Source organism: Tyto alba, unplaced genomic scaffold (genome assembly GCF_018691265.1).
Source record: "Tyto alba isolate M040663 unplaced genomic scaffold, T.alba_DEE_v4.0 Super-Scaffold_30, whole genome shotgun sequence".
Lineage (NCBI taxonomy): Eukaryota > Metazoa > Chordata > Aves > Strigiformes > Tytonidae > Tyto > Tyto alba.
In genome coordinates, this window is record NW_024881305.1 from 56,441 (window position 1) to 72,024 (window position 15,584).

The following is a 15,584-nucleotide window of genomic DNA, read 5'->3' on the forward strand; positions in this document are numbered from 1 at the left end:
GGCGAGGCTCCACCCCCTTGGGGGGGAGGGGTGGGGAGAATGAGGGGTCCGGCCCGCGGTGCCCCCCTCCAACCGCCCCTAAGCCCCCCCCCCCCCAGCCTACGTCACTCCCCACCGCTCCCCCTTCCTCCCCTCTATGACATCCCCGCGCCGTGACGTCACGGCCGAGCCCCCCCCCCGAGCCTCCCCCTAACCTGTCGCTGCGCTCGGATGGATTCAAACTTCCGCGCCCTGACGCCACTTCCGCCCGCCGCTCCCACGGCCCGACCAATAGGCGGCCGCTCGGCAGTTCTGCGCTGTCGGAGGCCGCGTCTCGATGGTGACTCGGCGGCCGCGGAGCGGGAAGAGACAGAGGGGACATTAGCATAAATTTGCATATCCGCGCCCCACCACGGTGAGCGCTGGCTCAGCGTTTCCCGGGGGAAGGGGGGAGGCACTTGTTCCCAGTATGACCCCAGTTACACCCAACATGCTCCCAGTCATTACCAGTGTGATTCCCAGCCGCATCTGTTTGCCCCCTGTGGTCCCACTTGCTCCCAGTACGATCCCAGTCACCTCCTGAATGGACTCACTCTTCCCAGTCACTCCCAGTTGCTCCCAGCATGGTCCTGCTCACTCCCAGTTGCTCCCGGTGTGACCCCAGTTGCTCTCAGTCACCCCTAGCGTGCTTCCAGTCACTCTACTTGCCCCAGTGTGACCCCAGTTGCTCCCAGTCACTCCCAGTACGATCCGGCAGCCAGCAGTGTGCTCCCAGCTCCTCCCACTGTATCCCAGTTGCCCCCAGTGTGCTCCTAGTCGCTCCCAGTTCCTCAGTGTGATCCCAGTTCCCCCCAGTCTGGTTCCATGTAATTCCAGTTGCTCCCAGCATGAGCCCAGCTGCTCCCAGTGTGACCACAGTTGCCCCCAGCATAGTCCCAGTTGCTCCCAATATGATTCCAGTTACACCTAACATGCTCCTAAGCACTTCCACTCACTCCCAGTATGATTTCAGTTGCCCCAGCATGATCTCAGTTGCCCATAGCGCAGTTCCAGTTGCTCCTAGTATATCCCAGTTGCCCCAGCATGCCCCCCAATCACTCCCAGTTGCTCCCAGAATGGTCCCAGCTACTTCCAGTATGATTCCAGTTGCTCCCAGTATGATCCCAGTTGCTCCCAGAGTAGTTCCAGTTGCTCCCAGTACATACCAGTCACCCCCAGCATGCTCCCAGCCATTTCCAGTCCCTCCCAGTTGTCCCCAATATGATTCCCGTTGCTCCCAATATGATCCCAGCTGCCCCAGCGTGCTCCCAGTCCCTCACAGTATGACTTCAGTTGTTTCAAGTATGACCCCAGTTGCCCACAGCATAGTCCCAGTCACAACCAGTATGATCTCAGTTACACCCAACATGCTCCTAATCATTCCCAGTTTCTCCCAGTCACCCCCAGTATGATCCCAGTCACTCCTAGGTTGACCCTTGTATATTCACAGTATGATCCCAGTTTCCCCCAGCATACTCCCAATCCCTCCCAGTATGATCCCACTTCCAGCATGATCCCAGTCACTCCCAGTATGGTCCCAGCTGCCTCCAACATGCTCCCAGTCACTCCCAGTCACTCCCATTTGCCCCTACCATCACCACAGTTGCTCCCAGTCACACCCAACATGGTTCCAGTCACTCCCAGTATGATTCAAGTCACTCTCAGTATGATTCAAGTCACTCCCAGTATGATCCAGTTGCCCATAGCGTAGTTCCAGTTGCTCCCAGTATATCCCAGTTGCCCTCAGCATGCCCTCAAACACTCCCAGTTACTCCTAGCATGCTCCCAGTCATTCCCAGTCCCTCTAAATATTACTCCAGTTGCTCCCAGTATGATCTCAGTTGCCCACACCAGTTCCAGTTGCCCCAGTGTGCTCCTAGTCACTCCCAGTCACTCCCAATATGATCCCAGTCACTCCCGGTATGGTTCCAGTCACTTCCAGTTGACCCTAGCATGAGCCCAGCTGCTCCCCGTGTGATCCCAGTTGCCCCCAGCATGCTCCTAATCACTCCCAGTTGCCCCCAGCATGCTTCCTGTCAACCCACTATGATCCCAGTTGCCCCAGAGTGAGCCTAGTCACTCCCAGTTGCCCCAGCACGGTCCCAGTTGTTCCCACTATATCCCAGTTGCCTCCAACATGACCTCAGTCACTCCCATTACTTACCAGTACGATTCTCATTGCTCTCAGTATGATCCCAATTGCCTGTAATGTAGTTCCAGTTGCTCCCAGTATATCCCAGTTGCCCTCAGCATGTTCCAAATCACTCCCAGTCGTTCCCAGTTGCCCCCACCATGACCCCAGATGCTCACAGCATAGTCCCAGTCACTCCCAGTATGATCCCAGTCACCCCCAGTTGCTCCCAGCATGAGCCCAGCTGCTCCCAGTATGATCCCATTTGCTCTCAGCGTGGTCCCAGTTGCTTCCATCCCTACCATATGATTCCAGTTGCTCCCAGTATGACCTCAGTTGCCCACAGTATAGTCCCAGTTGCTCCCAGTGTGATCCCAGTCTCACCCAACATGTTCCTAATCACTCCCAGTTGCTCCCAGTCACCTCCAGTACGATCCCAGTCACTCCTATTATATCCCCTGTATATTCCCAATATGATCCCAGTTGCCCTCAGTGTATTCCCAGTTTCTCTCAGTGTGATCCCAATATGCCCCCAGCACATTCCCAGTTGCTTCCAGTTGCCCCCAGCATGCTGCCAGTTGCCCCCAACATGCTCCCAGTCACTCCCAGTATGATCCCAGTCACCCACTGGGTACTTCCCAGTATATCCCAGTTGCCCCCAGCATGTTCCCACTCACTCCCAGTCACCCTCAGGGTGATCCCACTTTCTCCCAGTCACTCCCGTTCACCCGCAGTGTGCTCCCGGTATGATCCCAGGGGCTCCCAGTATGATCCCAGTTACCCCCAGCATGGTCCCAGTTCCTCCCAGTGTGCTCCCAGTGGCTCCCAGTATGAACTCAGTTGCCCACAGCATAGTTCCAGTTTCTCCCAGTATATCCCAGTCTCCCCAGCACGGTCACAGGCACCTCCAGTCACTCCCAGTTGCTTCCAGTTTGGTCCACACTGCTCCCAGTTCCTCCCAGTCTGATACCAGTTGCTCCTAGTGCGCCCCCAGCACACTCCCAGTCACTCCCAGTTGCCCCCCAGCATGATCTCACTTCCCCCCAGTATGGTCCAAGTCACTTCCAGTGTGGTACTACTTGCTCCCAGTAACTCCCAGTTGCACCAGCATGGTCCCAGTTACCCCCCCTCCCCATAATCCCACTTCCTCCCAGTATGGCCCAGTTTCTTCCAGCATGGTCCCAGTTGCTCCCAGTGGCTCCCAGTTGGCCCCCCAGCGTGGTCCCAGTGGCTCGTGGTATGTTCCCAGTGGCTCCCGGTGGCGGGGTCAGGCGGGGCAGCCGAGGGGCGCAGGGTGTGCAGGAAGTCCAGCAGGGGGCGGCAGGGCGTGGCTGGGGCGCAGCGGGGCGGGGCGGCACCTCCTCCACCCAGGGGTGGGGACCCAGCAGGAACTGGGGGCTGGGGGGGACGGTGACACGGGGACGGGGGGACACGGGGGGACAGTTGGGGTCAGTTGGGGACACTTGGGGACACAGGGACATTGGGGACATTTGGGGACAGTTGATGACGGGGGGACATGAGGGACACAGGGGACATTTGGGGACATTTGGGGACACTTGGGAATATGGGGGACATGGGGGGACATTTGGGGAGACTTGGGGACAGTTGAGGACATGGGGACACATGAAGACACATGGGGGACATTTGGGGATATTTGGGGACATGGGTGGACATGAGGGACATTTGGGGATATTTGGGGATATTTGGGGGACAGGGGGACATGGGGGACAGTTGGGGAAATGGGGGGACATGGGGACATGGGGGGACATGGGGGACAGTTGGGGAAATGGGGGGACATGGGGACATGGGGGACATGGGGGACATTTGGGGACACGGGGTTATTTGGGGACAGCTGAGGACATGGGGGAACATGGGGGACATGAGGGATATTTGGGGACACTTGGGGTCATGTGGCACATGGGGACATTTGGGGACAATTGAGGACAGTTGGGGACATGGGGGGCATTTGGGGATACTTGAGGACTTTTCAGGACATGGGGGGACACGGGGGACACTTGGGGACATGGGGATGGGGGGGACATGGGGACCTTCGGGGACCTTTGGGGACATTTGGGTCCCTTCTCACCATCCATTGGTGTCCATCCCCGCCCCATCAGCAGGATCCTCTGAGGGGGGCGGACCCTCAGCGGGCAGCTGCCCCGCCCTAGCACCTGGCCACGCCCCCCGGGCCACCTCTGCCGCCCAGTTGGGACCAGTCAGCACCAGTAACAACCAGTACACACCAGTAACGCCTCCAGCGCAGCTCACACCCCCACACACACCCCCCAGCTTTCCCAGTCCGGCCCAGTTCAGTCTCAGGCTCTCCCAGTGTGACTCAGGGTCCCCACTGTGCCACCCCAGTATGGCCCAGTACATCCCAGTGCTCCCCAGTATAACTCAGGGCCCCTCTAGCTTCACCCCAGTATGGTCCAGCATATCCCAGTTCCCCCTAGTATGGCCCAACCCCCCTCCCAGTATGGCCCAGGGACCCCCATGGTGCTCTTATGCCCCTCCAGTGCTCCACCAGCACCTCTCTGTACATCCCAATATAGACCAGTATTGTCCCACAGCGCCCTCTAGTGGCCCTTCAGCCCCTCCCAGTGCCCCCAGGCTCCTCTCCCAGTCCTCTCACCCTCTCCCAGTGTGCCCCTCCAGTCCTCCCAGTCTCCCCAGTTTCCATCCCAGTCCACCCAGTTTCCACTCCCACTCCCTCACAATCCCCCCAGTCTCCTTTCTCAGTCCACCCAGTCCCTCCCAATGCCCCCATTCTTCCCCCAGTCCTCTCAACCCCCACCCCCAGTTTCCCCCTGAGCACCTCCCAGTCCCTCCCAGTCCCCCCAGTCCCACCTCCCAGTAGAACCTCCAGGATTTCGATCTCAAAGGCCAGGAAGGGCCCAACCTCACTCTGGGCCAGTGCTTGAACCACCAGTGCTGGGGTCAGGGGACAAGGTCATGGGGGTCAGGGGTCATGGGGGTCACAGGGGTCAAGGGCATAGGGGTCAGAGTCATGGGGATCCTGGGGTCAAGGTCATGGGGGTCAGGGTCACGGGGGTCACAGGGGTTAGGGTCACAGCAGTCATGGGGTCAAGGTCACAGGGGTCATGGTCACAGGGGTCACAGGGGTGTTGTGGTTTGAACCTACTCAGCAGCTAAATGCCACACAGCCGCTCACCCACCCTCCCCCCACTTGGGAATGGGGAGGGAATCGGAGGGGCAAAGGGAGACTCACGGGTTGAGATAAAAACAGTTTAATAATAGTAACAGAATAATACCCTGACAGCAGTATCAGCGGGTAATGTACAATACAGCTGCTCACCACCCGCCGACCCACACCCGCCTGCTCCCAGCCAGCAATCCCAAACACACAGGCCCCACAGCCCCACTCCCAGAAGTGGCCCCTCTCCCAGCCCTCTCCTGCCTTTATATGGTGAGCATAATGTCACGTGACATGGACTATCGGCCAATCCCGGCCCAGCCCTCCAGCTGTGCTCCCCCCGCCCCCGCACACAGGTGAGGGCACTGGGGCCTGGGGAGCCCCTGGGGTCTCAGGGGGCTGCAGCTCCTCCCGCTGCTAAAACGAACAGGAACTCTAGTCCAGCCCCAACCAGGACAGTATCCACCCCTTATTCCATATCATTTTACATTATGCTCATGTTCCATATTTCTAATACATTATTGTTATTTACAATCCTCTTCCTTGGTCAAAGACATACGCATACAGATGTCATTCCCTCAGTCCATGGTCCATCACTGCAGGATGTATCATGAGTTGACTTGGTCCATAGCTTCAGGTTCCATCTGTCATAACAGTCCCTTCAGGCAGGAGGAGCGATGCTCAGTCCGTAGGGCAGAGGTGTCCTTGGACTTGACAGGAGGATGGCATGCAGTCTCTGTTGCAGCTGGAGCTGATGCATCTGATGCTGTCTGTATTCACAGTCTGCGGCTGTCGCTGGGCATCAGTTGCTGGAACCAGTCCTATTTTCATCCACGTTCATGTTTGCCATAACAAAGCATTGGTAGGGTGGTGTGGTTACTAATCTAATACAGCTTATTGGCTATTTTCACCTAACATTAAGTCCCCTTGAGGTACACATCAGACTTCCCCGTCCTTCTGCATTACCCACCAAGTGCACCCGGGTCCTTGGGCAAAGGTAATCCCACGGATGGGCTTACCTTTACCTGAAGGAGGTATAACCCAGACGGTCTTCCCCAGCATGTTTTTAGGGTGCACTACCGGGACTCTGTCTCCATCTACAATATGCAGAATGTTTGACTGGGCAGGGCCAGCCTGGTTGGCAGATCCTCTTGTATTGACTAACCAGGTGGCCTTTGTTAAATGTGTGTCCCAATGCTTAAAAGTTCCGCCTCCCATTGCTCTCAGCATGGTCTTTAGTAACCCATTATACCGCTCAATTTTCCCGGAGGCCGGGGCATGACAGGGGATATGATATATCCACTCAATGCCATGTTCTTTTGCCCAGGTGTTTATAAGATTATTTCGAAAATGAGTACCATTATCTGACTCAATTCTATCTGGGGTGCCATGCCGCCACAGGACTTGTTTTTCAAGGCCCAGAATAGTGTTCCGAGCAGTGGCATGGGGCACAGCATATGTTTCCAGCCATCCGGTAGTTGCTTCTACCATTGTGAGCACATAACACTTTACCATGCCGAGTTTGTGGGAGCGTGATGTAATCAATCTGCCAGGCCTCCCCATATCTATACTTTAACCATCTCCCTCCATACCAAAGAGGTTTTAACCGCTTGGCCTGCCTGATTGCAGCACATGTCTCACATTCATGGATAACCTGTGATATAATGTCCATAGTTAGGTCCACCCCTCGGTCACGAGCCCATCTATATGTTGCGTCTCTTCCTTGATGGCCCGAGGAGTCATGGGCCCAACGAGCCATAAATTTTTCGCCCTTATGCTGCCAGTCCAGATCTACTTGGGCCACCTTAATCTTTGCAGCCTGGTCCACCTGGTGGTTGTTTTGATGTTCTTCCGTTGCTTGATTTTTGGGTATATGAGCATCTACGTGGCGTACTTTCACAACCAAGTTCTCTATTCGAGCAGCAATATCTTGCCACAAATCAGCAGCCCAGATGGGTTTGCCTCTATGCTGCCAGCCACTCTGTTTCCACTGTCGCAACCACCCCCACAGGGCATTTGCCACCATCCATGAATCAGTGTAGAGATAAAGGACTGGCCATTTTTCTTGCTCGGCGATACTTAAGGCCAGCTGGATGGCTTTCACTTCTGCAAATTGACTGGATTCACCCTCTCCTTCAACAGCTTCTGCGACCTGATGTGTGGGGCTCCATACAGCATCCTTCCACTTCCGATGTTTCCCTACAATGCGGCAGGACCCATCGGTAAATAAGGCATATTGCTTCTCATTATCCGGTAGCTCATTATATGGCGGTGCCTCTTCAGCTCGGGTCACTTCTTCCTCTGGTGACATTCCAAAGTCTTTGGTCTCTGGCCAATTTGTAATTACTTCTAGTATTCCTGGGCAGTTGGCGCTTCCTATTCGAGCCCGTTGTGATGAGCGCGACCCACTTACTCCACGTAGCATCAGTTGCATGATGTGTCGAGGGGACCCTCCCTTTGAACATCCAGCCCAGTACCGGCAGTCGGGGTGCCAAGAGGAGCTGTGCTTCTGTACCAATCACTTCTGAAGCAGCTCGAACCCCTTCATATGCTGTCAGTATCTCTTTTTCAGTTGGAGTATAACGGGCTTCAGATCCTCTATATCCTCGACTCCAGAATCCCAGGGGTCGACCCCGAGTCTCGCCTGGTGCCCTCTGCCAAAGACTCCAGGTAGGGCCATTCTCCCCGGCTGCAGTGTAGAGCACATTTTTAACATCATGTCCTGCCCGAACTGGCCCAAGGGCTACAGCATGACGATTTCTTGTTTAATTTGTTCAAAAGCTTGCTTTTGTTCAGGGCCCCATAAAAAGTAATTTTTCTTTCGGGTCACTTGATAAAGAGGGCTTACAATCTGACTGTAATTTGGAATATGCATTCTCCAGAAGCCTATCACACCTAAGAAAGCTTGTACTTCCTTTCTGCTGGTTGGTGGAGACATAGCTGTTATTTTATTAATCACATCCATTGGAATCTGACGACGTCCATCTTGCCATTTGATTCCTAAAAACTGAATCTCCTGTGCAGGGCCCTTGACTTTACCTCGTTTTATGGCGAAGCCAGCTCTCAAAAGAATTTTAACTATTTTCTCTCCCATCTCAAAAACCTCTTCTGCTGTATTCCCCCATATAATGATGTCATCAATGTATTGTAAATGTTCTGGAGCTTCACCCTGTTCCAGTGCAGTGTGGATCAGTCCATGGCAAATAGTGGGACTGTGTTTCCACCCCTGGGGCAGTCTGTTCCAGGTGTATTGGACACCCCTCCAGGTGAAAGCAAACTGTGGCCTGCATTCTGCTGCCAGAGGGATGGAGAAAAAGGCATTGGCGATATCAGTTGTGGCGTACCACTCGGCTGCCTTTGACTCCAATTCATACTGAAGCTGCAGCATGTCTGGCACAGCAGCACTTAATGGTGGTGTGACTTCATTCAGGCCCCGATAGTCCACTGTCAGTCTCCACTCTCCATTAGACTTCTGCACTGGCCATATGGGGCTGTTGAAGGGTGAGCGAGTCTTGCTGATCACCCCTTGGCTCTCGAGTTGACGAATCAGTTGGTGGATGGGAACTACAGAGTCTCTGTTGGTGCAATATTGCCGTCAGTGCACAGTCGTGGTAGCGATCGGCACCTGTTGCTCTTCAACCTTCAGCAGTCCCACAGCAGAAGGATCCTCTGAGAGCCCTGGCAGAGTGGACAGCTGTTTAATTTCTTCTGTCTCCAAGGCAGCTATACCAAAAGCCCACCGGTACCCTTTTGGGTCCTTAAAATACCCTCTCCGGAGATAATCTATTCCAAGAATACAGGGAGCTTCCGGGCCAGTTACAGCAGGTTGCTTTTGCCACTCATTTCCAGTTAGGCTCACCTCAGCCTCCAACACAGTCAGCTGTTGAGAACCTCCTGTCACTCCTGAGATACAGATAGCCTCTGTCCCTTGGAAATTCGACGGCATCAGGGTGCACTGGGCACCAGCGTCTACCAAAGCCTTATACTCCTGGGGATCCGATGTGCCAGGCCATCGAATCCACACAGTCCAGTAAACACGATTGTCCCTCTCCTCCACCTGGCTGGAGGCAGGGCCTCTCTAATGCTGCTCATAGTATCCATTGTTGATGAAGGGGTTAGTGCAGTCTGTGCGAACCTTGGTCTCATCCTGGTTACTCACTTCTTGTAAGTACGACTCAGAAGTTCTCCTCATAGGATCAGGAGCAAAGTCAATTCTTCTACGCTGTTTGGGTAACTGATTAGCTGAGACTGGAGCAGCACTTATCCTGGAAGAACCTTGATTTGTAGCCATTCTTCCTTCCAACTCTCGGACCAGCTCTCTTAGAACGTAGGTGGGTTTCCCGTCCCATTTCCTCATATCTCTCCATGGTCACGCAGGTAATACCATAGGTTCCCCCGTGGTGTATACCGTCTCGCTTGAGTAGGGAGTCGTTTGCTCCTGATAGCTGAGACCTTAGTCTGTGGAGGTGGAGAGTAGGACATGTCCTCTTTGAGTTGTCGGACTTCTTGTGACAGTTCCTCCACAGCCGCGACGATGGAAGAAGAGAGACTTTCTTCGTAGTGCCGGAGTCGGCGAGCCAAGTCATCCGTAGCTGGTCCCTCTTCGTCTCTCCAGTCAAATACTGCTAGTGCATTCGAATGTGAAGATGGAGCACTCCGTATAAACTTCTGCCACATGGGCCGGCTGCATTGGACTCCATCTGGGTCTGTGGGTAGCCGCGCATCGTCTGGATCATAATAAACCATCTCCCGCACAGCCAGTTCCCTCAGGTATTGGATACCTCTCTCCATGGCAGTCCACTTACTTAGATGACATGTAAGATCTTCTTTGAAGGGATATCTGTCCCTCACACCTGACAGTAGTCATCTCCAAAGGCTGAGCGTTTGTGTCTTTCTTCCAATAATCTTGTCAATGCCTGCATCCCTGGACAGGGATCCCAGTTGCCTGGCTTCTCTACCTTCTAATTCCACACTGTTGGCCCCGCTATCCCAGCATCGGAGCAGCCAGGTAAGGAGGTGTTCGCCTGGATGGCAGCTGAAATCCTTTCTCATGTCTCGTAGTTCACTCAGGGATAGAGATCGGGTGATTACCACTGGCTCTGCCTCCTCCTCGTTCTTGTGAGGGCCCTGGTTCATCATCATCTTTTATAATGCGAGGGGATTTTTTAGTGTATTTCTTCTTCTGTATGGGAGCAACTGATACTGTTGTGGAATGATGCTCCAGTTCACGCGCAGTACTTATCGTAGGGGTCGGATTGGCTGCAGCGTCGGTCGCCTGAGTTAGAGTGGCTGCAGTGCCTGGTGGGGGTGTCAGAGTGGTTGCAGTGCCGGTTGTTTTGCTCGCAGATGCAGAGACGTCTTCCTTTTGAGGGTACTGCATGGTGGCAAGCAGGGTTCGGTAGCCACGGGCCAGGCCCCAGCATGTTGCAATGATCTACGTCTCTCTTGAGGTGTCAGGATGACAGCACACCTTTTCTGAATATTTTACTAATTTCTCAGGATCCCGCACTTGTTCAGGGGTGAAATTCCAAAACATTGGAGGTCCCCACTGTCCTAGGTACTTGCCCATGCTACCCCACACTCCCAACCACTCATAACTCTGCAACCCTGGGGTAGACCTCTGGTTGGTATTCAGAAACAGTTGCTTAACCCGAAACAGAACCTGAACCACAGTCAGGAACACTACAGCTTCCAGAAACAAGACAACAACATTAATATGAGCATTCCATGGATATTCAGAGTTCTCAGCATTCTCAAGTATACTTGCAAGTAGCTTGGAGAAGGGGAAGATGGAAAAAGGTATCTCCCCCTTGGGTGGGCTTTCTGAGGAGAAAAGGTGGAGGGTATAGTTACTAACCCACTCCAGTAGGTGCCCCATAACTCCCAGGACCGAAGATTTTATCATGCCATAAATTAGAGTTACATAATACAGCAAGGCAAAAATCTTAATCCAATTCCCACGGGTAATAAGCAACGACATGGGGACTACATATGTTAAGTAATGTGATGTATAACACAACTGCAGCAACAAATCCCACGATTTTAGGAGCCAAGCAAATGACATTATAACAGGATGGGCAGTCGGCATTATAACAAACTTGATAGTACCCACAGATCAAATCTGTTATTATCTCAACCCTTCGTGCCCCACGTTGGGCGCCAAAAAGGACTGTTGTGGTTTGAGCCTACTCAGCAGCTAAACGCCACACAGCCGCTCACCCACCCTCCCCCCACTTGGGAATGGGGAGGGAATCGGAGGGGCAAAGGGAGACTCGTGGGTTGAGATAAAAAACAGTTTAATAATAGTAACAGAATAATACACTGACAGCAGTATCAGCAGGTAATGTACAATACAGCTGCTCACCACCCGCCGACCCACACCCGCCTGCTCCCCAGCCAGCAATCCCAAACACACAGGCCCCACAGCCCCACTCCCAGAAGTGGCCCCTCTCCCAGCCCTCTCCTGCCTTTATATGGTGAGCATAATGTCACGTGACATGGACTATCGGCCAATCCCGGCCCAGCCCTCCAGCTGTGCTCCCCCACCCCCGCACACAGGTGAGGGCACTGGGGCCTGGGGAGCCCCTGGGGTCTCAGGGGGCTGCAGCTCCTCCCGCTACTAAAACGAACAGGAACTCTCGTCCAGCCTGAACCAGGACAGTGGGTCACAGAGGTTGGAGGGTCAAGGAGGCTCCTGAGGTTTGGAGGAGTCATGAGGGTCAGGGGTCAGGCTTCGCTGGGGTCAAAGGGGTTACTGGGGCGCTGGGGTCAGGGGTCAAGGTCGGGGTCAAGGGTCACCATAGTTGATGTGGGGGCTGTAGCAGGCAAAGTCCAGGTGATCGCCCAGCATCAGGGCCGGCAATGCCCGCCAGAGGCGGGGGCACACGCCTGGAGGGGCGGGGAGGTGCATCGCAGGCTGAAACCCCTGCACCCCCCCCAATTCTCCCCCCAACAAGATATCGGGGTGTCCCCCCAGATTTCGGGGTCCCCCCTGCCGTGGTCCCACCTTGGGCGCAGAGGTAGAGCTGGGAGGAGCAGAGGGTGGGTGGCACACTGCTCCTGTGGGGGTCGCTGTAGGACACAGTGCAGTGCTGAGCTGGAGGGGATGGAGTCAGTGGGGAGACATGTCCCCACCCTGCCCCAGGACCCACCCACTAGTGCTCCACCCACAGCAGAGCTCTGCCCCCCACCCAGAGCCCACCCACAAATACACCTCATCCTTCTGGTCACGCCCACCCATTCTGGCCACGCCAATTCAATATGGCCACGCCCACCCCTTTCTGGCCACACCCACCCAGCTCATAGTAGTCGTAGATAGCCGCCATGGCCGGCTGGATCTGCCCCAGGACCACCTCCTGGGTGGCCCCGAAGCTGATGCACTGGCGCCGCGTGGGGACCTGGGGGGACACAGGGGATGTGGGGGGACACAGGGGGGTGGACACGGGGGGGGACACGGGGGGACACAGGGGGACAGAGGGGACAGGGGCTGGGGGTGCCCCACCTCGTCAAGGTAGATGACCAGCCGCGTCCTGCTGAGCTCGTAGTGGCTGATCCAGCGATCGACCACGTCCCGCAGCCGGGGGGGAACATGGTGACACTCCAACAGTGCACCCCGATGCCTGACACCCCCTGTGCCCTCGCACCCTGACACCCCGACACTCCAACACCTGACACCCCCCGCACCCCAACACCCCAACACCCTCAACACCCCTGAACACCCCCAACACCCCAAGACCCCAACACCCCCCAGCACCCCAAAATCCCCAAACCCCCTCAACACCCCCAGTACCCCCAACAACCCAGACACCCCCTAATACCCCAATAACACCCAACACCCCCCAACAAACCCCAAGAAACCCCAACCCCCAACACCCCCAACACTCTAACACTCCCCAACACCCCCCAAGAAACCCCAAGAAACCCCAACAAACCTCAGCCCCCCAACACCCCCAACACCCCCAACACCCCCAACACCCCAACACCTCCCAAGAACCCCCAACACCCCTACACCCCAACACCCCCCCCACAACACCCCCCAACACTCCAACACCACCACATCCCCCAACACCCCCCACAACACCCTCAACACCCCTGAACACTCCAACACCCCCAACACCCCCTAACACCCCCAACACCCTCAACACCCCTGAACACTCCAACACCCCCAACACCCCCTAGCACCCCCAACACCCCCAACACCCCAAAACTCCCAACACTCCCCAAAACCCCCAACACCCCCAACACCCCAACACTCCCCAACGCACCCCAAGAAACCCCAACAAACACCAACCCCCAACACACCTCAACACCCCCAACACCCCCAACTCCCAACACCCTCGAACACCCCAACCCCCCACACCCCAACCCCCCCCGCCCGTACCATGCGAGGTCGAGCCGATGGGGCCTGAAGCCGCTGAGCAGGGACATCTCGGCCATGGCCATTCCCGACAGCTCCACCCCCGCCTCCTGCCTGTGCCAGGACACACCCCTCAGGGGGCGGAGCCACACACCACACCCCCACACCCCGCCCTGCCAGGGAATGGGAAGCCCCACCTCCCTGTCCAGGCATGACAGGAAGCCCCGCCCCCATCTCCAGGCAGAATGGGGAGTACCGCCCCTTCTCCCAAGCGGAACAGGAAGACCCACCCCCTTCCACAGGCATAACAGGAAGCCCCGCCCCTATTTCCAGGCCAAACAGGAAGTTCCTCCCCCAAGCCCTGTGAATGGAGAATCCCGCCCCACTATAGCCCCAGGAAGTCCCACCCAGACAGACTCAGTACCAGGAAGTCCCACCCCCCAAGCCTGCTGAAACAGGAAGCCCCACCTGGCACACAGGAAGTCCCGCTGATACAAATGAATGAAGCCAATCTTTATAAAAAGCATATAATTTTATTTGGGTTCAATCAATTCAGGGTGAGAAGCAATAGGCAAAGCCGCGCTGGGTGCGTGGAGAGCCTCAACTCTGCCACAATGCACACTCAGTTCTAAAAGCAATGTCTTTTATACTCTTTCACCAGCGTCTCGACCAATCCCTTTCCATCAGATAGTCGTCCTGCACTTCTTCCATTGGGTCATTTGAACTGTTGGAGTAGTTTCCTCCTCTCATTGGATCTTTTGAAGGTTTGAAGGTTTCCACCTCTTGGCGTGCTTTCCTCCTATTGGGTCTTTTGAAAGTCCCGGGGTCTCATCTTTCCGTGGGCCTTTTCTAAGCAGCTATTGCATCAGCTCTAGGGGAAGGTTTTCTAAGGAGAGTTTACATTTGCCCTAGGGAGTGTTTCTAAAAGGCGGTTACATTGTTCCAAGCCAGAAGCACACTCTATATTCCTACACAGTCTCCATTTGATTCCAACATTCACCACAATTATTATACAGGTTATAGTGATCACAAATCATTTCAGATCCACATAGAGTACAACAATTACACTTATCACACCATACTCTATCTTGACACAAATCATGCCTATGTTTTCCACAAGGTTGCTGTGGGTGATGTGCAGGGGTTCTGTTTGGAAAGGCCACTATTCTGGGCCTTGAAAAACAAGTCCTGTGGCGACATGGTACCCCAGAAAGAATTGAGTCAGATAATGGCACTCACTTTGGAAATAATCTCATTAACACCTGGGAAAAAAGAACATGGCATTGAGTGGGTATATCACATTCCCTATCATGCGCCAGCCTCTGGGAAAATTGAGCGGTACAATGGGCTACTAAAGACCATGCTGAGAGCAATGGGAGGTGGAACTTTTAAACACCGGGACACACATTTAGCAAAGGCCACCTGGTTAGTCAATAGAAGAGGATCTGCCAACCAGGCTGGCCCTGCCCAGTCCAACCTTCTGCGTACTGTAGATGGAGATAAAATCCCAGTAGTGCACCTTAACAACATGCTGGGGAAGACTGTCTGGGTTATTCCCACTTCAGGTAAAGGTAAGCCCATATGTGGGAATTACCTTTGCACAAGGACCCGGGTGCACTTGGTTTGTAATGCAGAAGGATGGGGAAGTCCGATGTGTGCCTCAAGGGGACTTAATGTTAGGTGAAAATAGCCAATAAATTGAACTGTATTAGGTCAATCACCAAACAACCCTATCAGTGCATCGCTATGATTGACACATATTATATAATGTCATCACATTCATGAAGGAACACATGAACTCAAATAAAGTCAGGGTTGGCTTCAGCAACTGATGCCCAGCAACTTCCATAGACTGTGAATACAGACAGCATCAGATGCATCAGCCACCAGCTCCAACTGTAACAGGGACTGCATGCCTTCCTTCT

At 54.7% G+C, this 15,584-nt stretch overlaps 1 protein-coding gene across 1 annotated transcript; it reads right to left on the reverse strand.

Annotated features, from left to right (window-relative positions):
* Positions 1-3,987: 3,987 nt before the first annotated feature.
* Positions 3,988-13,745, reverse strand: LOC122154081 (complement C4-like). Its single transcript, XM_042799928.1, has 7 exons — positions 13,684-13,745; positions 12,805-12,970; positions 12,598-12,700; positions 12,310-12,399; positions 12,102-12,191; positions 4,997-5,080; positions 3,988-4,001 (listed from the first exon to the last, which is right to left on the reverse strand). The coding sequence occupies exons 1-7, from the start codon at positions 13,743-13,745 to the stop codon at positions 3,988-3,990; spliced, it is 609 nt and encodes a 202-aa protein (XP_042655862.1).
* Positions 13,746-15,584: the final 1,839 nt, after the last annotated feature.

Bases quoted from the DNA above. Each gene is read 5' to 3' on its own strand.
- LOC122154081 (XM_042799928.1), bottom strand. From the start codon at position 13,745: ATGGCCATGGCCGAGATGTCCCTGCTCAGCGGCTTCAGGCCCCATCGG. The intron at 12,701-12,804 runs GTGGGGCACCCC...GTGTCCCCCCAG, and splicing joins TGGTCATCTACCTTGACGAG to GTCCCCACGCGGCGCCAGTG. The intron at 12,192-12,309 runs GTGGGACCACGG...CCGCCCCTCCAG, and splicing joins GCTCTACCTCTGCGCCCAAG to GCGTGTGCCCCCGCCTCTGG.